The following is a 6,180-nucleotide window of genomic DNA, read 5'->3' as shown; positions in this document are numbered from 1 at the left end:
TGCAGGCATCACATCCGAGGGCATTTCTTAGAGTAGACAGTAATGTATCTAATTAATGAATTTGTTTGCTATCCACACAACATTAATGAATTACCATCCGTACGTTTATTAAATTTGCCGAAGATCGAATGAATATGATTTGCAAAAATGGCATCACACCGAGATGGTGATAATGTTTTGTGTGTGTATAGGTTGTTCGCCATAATGTCTGAATGAATGACAGTGATTATGCATTTAAATCTGACTGCCCACTGTCAAACTTCTCTGGTCCCCTTAAATCCTTTCGTAAATCTCGTGATCAAATCGTTGGTGTGTGTCATAAATTTCATCAATCCAGTTTTTAGCCGGTATGCTTTTTGCCACCCCCATCTGCAAAATCTGAAACTCTGCATGTCTGTAAAAGTTGTCAAATAATGAAACTGCATTTCTATTGTGATCCAAAAGTGTGTTGGAAATAAGTCATATCAAAATTGGTGTTAGAAAGGTATGTAGTACTTAAATTGGTAGATCATTCTAGTAGTAATAGAAAGTCATAGGTTTGAGTTCTAGTTGGTTCATATGATCCACAGCTCAACATGTGGTATCAAAGCTGAGTTAGGAGTCTCAAACATATGCAATACATGAAAAGGACTGTTGGAAATAAGCTATGCCTCAAATAACTATGTTTTTGTAGAAAACCTTCTATATATTGTAATGATATATAATGACTTCTGAAGTAAAGACATCTTGAAAATTTGTAACTATGTAAATTGAAGGTTGCTTCTCAAAAAGATACTATAAAATTAAAAAAGAAGCATTCTACTTCTTTTATTTTGTGTAAACTCATCTTGTGATCAAAATATGTTCTAAATAAATCAAGATTAGTTGTTTTATATGACTTGATGTAGAACATTTCTACAAATGTGGTTGCAATCAAAGATTAGAAATTAGACAAATATACAAACATACTGGTTTTATAAGCATAAATACAAAGATTAGACCAACATGGTTTAACTTTAATGCCAATTTTATATTTATGTGATTATATGATTATTTTAATAAAAGTTAAAAAGATTTATTAAGAGCTTAAGTGAATATATAAATAAACAAGCCAAAAAGATAAATTATATTTCTTGAAACTAAGATTACGATTATAGAGCATCATTTTAATGTATGAGAAACACCATAGAAGAAAATAAAGTCATGTTCCTTCTTGAAAGATTACAATTACAAATCACAAATCTAAGCCATGAATTCGTTTCACTTGGACGTATAACTTTGCGTTTACTCATCCCAAATTTCTCACCTATTTTTTGCAGGTAGTTCTGAGATTAATTAATGTTGCAACTTTTCATCTCTGTGCACTGTCGACTTCCAACACAGTTCACGTTGCAATTATTTTGGTTGCAGAAGTGGGGCGCCAAGAGCCAATACGAAAAGAAGCATTATTATTGATTCAGAAAGGCCATTGCACTTCAATATAATTAAATAGAAAATAGCTAAGTCAGAGAGCACGGCTCATTTTTCACATCAGATGAATGAGATTTATTTATGTTCAAATCAAAACAGTGAAGACAGCATATAGATAAATGAACAAGAATAATTAATACCCAGGTGGATCAGATCAGTGAAGACAACATAACTATGCATTCATTTGATTAGAAGATCAAAACAATAAAGACAGCTTAATATAAGTTTATTTAATGAGGAGATCAAAACATTTAAAGATGACATCACAGATCTTTTCTTAGAATAGACAATAATATGATGAACCATCAACGTGATAACTTACACTTGGCTAATAACAATCAGCTCTTAATAGATACTTTTCTACACATATATATCCTTATACTTGTTGATCTAATTGTGTCCTGCATTTATGAGAGTTCCAGAAGGATGACCACCAATCCCCCCACCACCAATTCCCCCACCACCAAATCCTCCTCCTCCGCCAAAGCCACCACCTCCACCATAACCACCTCCACCTCCATAACCTCCTCCAAATCCTCCTCCTTTTCCAATCCCCCCTCCAATTCCTCCTCCCTTGCCTATCCCTCCTCCAACTGTACCCCCATGGCCTCCACCAAATCCACCACCAACACCTCCTCCCTTGCCAAATCCTCCACCACCTCCACCACCATATCCACCTCCACCTCCACCACCACCACCACCATATCCACCTCCAATTCCTCCACCCTTTCCTATTCCACCGCCATATCCACCTCCAATCCCTCCACCCTTTCCAATGCCACCTCCAATCCCCCCGCCCTTTCCAATGCCACCTCCATGACCATCTCCAATCCCCCCACCCTTACCAATTCCACCACCATGTCCACCTCCAATTCCACCTCCAACTCCACCCTTACCGATTCCACCCCCAACACCACCACCCTTCCCTATTCCTCCACCATGTCCGCCTTCAAATCCTCCACCCTTACCAGTTCCACCACCATGTCCACCTCCAATTCCTCCTCCCTTGCCTATCCCACCCCCAACTCCACCACCATGTCCACCTCCAATTCCTCCTCCCTTGCCTATCCCACCCCCAACTCCACCATCATGTCCACCTCCGATTCCTCCCCCTTTACCAATCCCGCCACCAACTCCACCTCCAATTCCCCCCCCCTTGCCTATCCCACCTCCAATTCCACCTCCAATTCCTCCCCCTTTACCAATTCCACCTCCAACTCCTCCACCTTTACCAGTTCCACCACCAACTCCACCACCATGTCCGCCTCCAATTCCTCCCCCCTTACCTATCCCACCACCGTGTCCCCCTCCAACTCCTCCACCCTTACCTATCCCACCACCAATTCCACCACCATCTCCCCCTCCACTCCCTCCACCTTTGCCAATTCCACCTCCAAAGCCACCACCCTTACCAACACCTCCGCCATGACCTCCACTGAATCCGACCCCTCCGCCGCCACCACCACCACCAAACCCACCTCCACCGCCTGCACCATATCCACCGCCGCCACCAACTCCACCTCCAAAGTTATCTGTTTGCGCAACTACAAAACATCCAAACAACAAAAGTTAACAACGAACGAATAAAAACATTGAGAATCACAATAACATTAAACAGTTGGCCAGCATAAAACGCTTTCATATCTGCATACCTTCCCGAGCAGGAATGTTCAATACGAAGCCCAACAGTAAAACACCGAGCAACATCCCTTTCTTACAAGCCATTGTGCTCGCCATGAATACATACACTCTACCCAGCCTGCCTACATCTTTACCACGGGCAACTATAAATAAGAAGAAAACATCGCCAGCTAAAGGCCCATGCGCCAAAACTCAAAAATCAAAATAATAATAATCATAATGGGACAAAAATTATTGAATCAGTAACAGTTCAATATCCGCCAGTACAAGGCAAAAAAAGGACTTTTTTCTTTCTTTTCAAGGAAGTAGATGAAATTCATAAATACCCCAATTTATCACAGTCCATTCACCAGTTGAATGAACGACATATTTGTATTTTGCTGAACTGCAATTATTAATGAATTTGTTTGTTATCTATACAACATTAATGGATCTGCATAACAGCACATGAGCCTGATGCACAAAATGGCATAACACTGAATGGTGATGATTTTGTATGCAGGTACGTGCGCCATTAATTCTCAATGACTGACAGCAATTATACAAGCCACATCATTTACATCCAACTGCCCATTGTCAAACATTTCTGCTCCCTCCAATCTTTTTCAAAATCTCGTGTCTAAATCATTGTTATCAGTCATAAATTCAGCTACCCGGGTTTTAGCCGGTAAGCTTTTTATGCAAATTCTGATGACGCACAACAACTTATAATGGACATTAAAATTAATGTTTTCTCTACAAACTATCAATTTGTAAGTAAAATTTTCTATATAGTTGTACATATATCCAAGTTTCAAAATACTGTTGGGATTATAAAATATGGTTTCACTCTTTGATCAGAAGAAAATTTAAATTATATTTTTTTTAGTTTGTCTATACGTTAGGAATTTGCATTTTTGAAGGCCCTCTGGTCAGTTTTAGGCCTAGCAAGCAGTGAAAGGGCATGCCTTTTATCAAAATCTCATCTACAACTCTTGGAGACCTTTCCAACGAGTTAAACGGCTCGTAATTTCGAGTCCTGAGCAGAAAATTATGCCTAGTTGAAGTTAGGATAAAATTTCATATAGTTTTTTTAAAATTTCGTAGTTTTTAGATTTTATTATGTAATGAACAAATGTGACTGATTTTCAAGAGGTTTTTGTGACCCTTGGAATCTCATGAACTTCTATATGTTGGATTTTCGAATGGAATAGATTACTTTTTGGTTTGCTTCAATTCTATGCTTTCTGGTTCTTGTAAAAAGAATTTACAATACTGCCTAATCCATAATTCGAATCACTCTTATCATTATACTTTGGTCTAAGTCTCTAACAATAGAAAATCTTTGGAGAAGGTCAATATCTTTTTAGCAAACGTCTAAATTATATTGTAATGGTGAAATTTATCTATCATGTTAGTTTTCGATTCATTTTGATAGAATGGAGTGATTTCTCAATCAAATATGAGTTTGAATCTTGATGGCCAGCATAATAATGTTGTAATTTGGCCACTACATTAGATCCCTATCATCATTTTATTTCATATATATTTTTATATGATTATATTTATTATAATTATTATTATTTATATTAAGATATTTATTTTCTGTGTAATTTTTATTGATTATTTTAGGTCAATTCCATAAGTATAGAATCAATTTTCCATTTGAAACTTCAAAGTTTTAATTTTAGTTGCCTATTATCCATTTCTTTCCTATTCAAAGTTGATTCAGTACATGTTTAGAATGATTTATCATTGTATACTTATATTTAAAAGTTTTTAATTATATTTGTTTACAGATCCTTTTATATATAGATTTTATTGAAAATCTTTCATATTTAAGGAAGAACATGATAGGACACTTGATTGTACCACTTTAAAAATTATAATTCCACATCACATCATTCTAGAGCACCTACATACCTATAAATTGTTTTGAATTGTTTTCACAACCATGAAGTTGGTCCTATCAAGTGGGTCAACTTATGAGAATGTGACCATCACAATTTGATGATCAACCCTAGGTGTTCCTAACACTTCAAAGTCTTGACATTCAATGGAACATATAGAAACAAGGGAATCAAAAATCAAGAATGCACATTATCCTAGATAAAGTTTATGAGCTATATATTACAATTGCATTTCCTTATTCGATCTAAAAAAAATTATTCAACTTGCATTAGAGTTGACAATTTGATATGATTCTAAGGGAAATTTCATGTAAAGTGGAACCATTTCCAATCCTTATATGCTCTAAATATTGTATACACCTAAAAATGGCTTGACATAAGTTAATTAAATATTAATTATTTAATTAATGCCTATTCTTCTATCAATAAATAAATTGAATAATTTATTTATGTGAATCACTTCTATTTTATTCTTCTTATGATTAAAAAAATGATAATTTATTTAAGGGTAAGTGCACAAAGATGGTGGTCAAAAAGGGGGGTATAAGTGGACACTTTTTTTCTGAAATCAGGTGAATCTGAACTTGGAAGCAAAATTTGAAAGTCATCCACTCAAGATATGAAGATAATCAAAGAAAAAATATTGTAGTACTCTGAATCTAGTTTCCAAACTACTAAACTTTTTCAAAATTGGATAAGAAGGGGGTCAAATCCTTCGCGCACGAAAAACTGACCCTGATTTTTTCTGAAAAACATAACATAGTGTCTGACGCGTGCATCAAAAAAGTCATAGTTAGATTTAGTATTTTGACAAATCCTTTAGCAGAAAGATAGTTAAGAGTGAGCAGTAGAAGATGTGTATTTTTTTGTAATTTTTTGTTGAGTATTTATTTTTTTATGATTTTTCCAATCAAGCACATCCTGAAAATTAGGTACCTGTTCGTGCACGAAGCATAAGTTGCACTAAACAAATCAAAAATACAATTTATTTTTTTTAAATTGTAAAGAATCAAGTGCACTACAATAATATATAAAGTTTTTTAAATTTGGATAAGTATATCAAAAGTTATTCAAAAAATGGTGCACCTATGTCTGTGAGAACTATGGAGACACTAGTAAAAGAAATTCAATAATAATATGTTATTGTTGTTCAAATTGAAAACAAATTATATGGTTAGAAAGCTCAGAATATGGGTGAAAA

General features: G+C 35.5%; 1 protein-coding gene across 1 annotated transcript; it reads right to left on the bottom strand.

Moving 5' to 3' along the window:
• Positions 1–1,839: 1,839 nt before the first annotated feature.
• LOC131052085 (glycine-rich cell wall structural protein) lies at positions 1,840–2,876 on the bottom strand. The gene is made up of 3 exons (XM_059212605.1): positions 2,826–2,876; positions 2,133–2,730; positions 1,840–2,042 (listed from the first exon to the last, which is right to left on the bottom strand). The coding sequence occupies exons 1-3, from the start codon at positions 2,874–2,876 to the stop codon at positions 1,840–1,842; spliced, it is 852 nt and encodes a 283-aa protein (XP_059068588.1).
• Between the last annotated feature and the right edge of the window lie 3,304 nt (positions 2,877–6,180).

Source organism: Cryptomeria japonica, chromosome 10 (genome assembly GCF_030272615.1).
Source record: "Cryptomeria japonica chromosome 10, Sugi_1.0, whole genome shotgun sequence".
Taxonomy (NCBI): Eukaryota; Viridiplantae; Streptophyta; class Pinopsida; order Cupressales; family Cupressaceae; genus Cryptomeria; species Cryptomeria japonica.
This window is presented reverse-complemented; position numbering and strand designations above follow the sequence as displayed.

Excerpts from the sequence above, each read along its gene's own strand:
- LOC131052085 (XM_059212605.1), bottom strand. The coding sequence starts at position 2,876 with ATGGCGGAGGTGTTGGTAAGGGTGGTGGCTTTGGAGGTGGAATTGGCA. Across the intron at positions 2,731-2,825 it reads TGGAGGTGGAATTGGCAAAG|GGGGGAGGAATTGGAGGCGG; the intron begins GTGGAGGGAGTG and ends GGGATAGGTAAG. Across the intron at positions 2,043-2,132 it reads TGGTGGTGGTGGTGGTGGAG|TTGGAGGAGGGATAGGCAAG; the intron begins GTGGAGGTGGAT and ends ATGGGGGTACAG.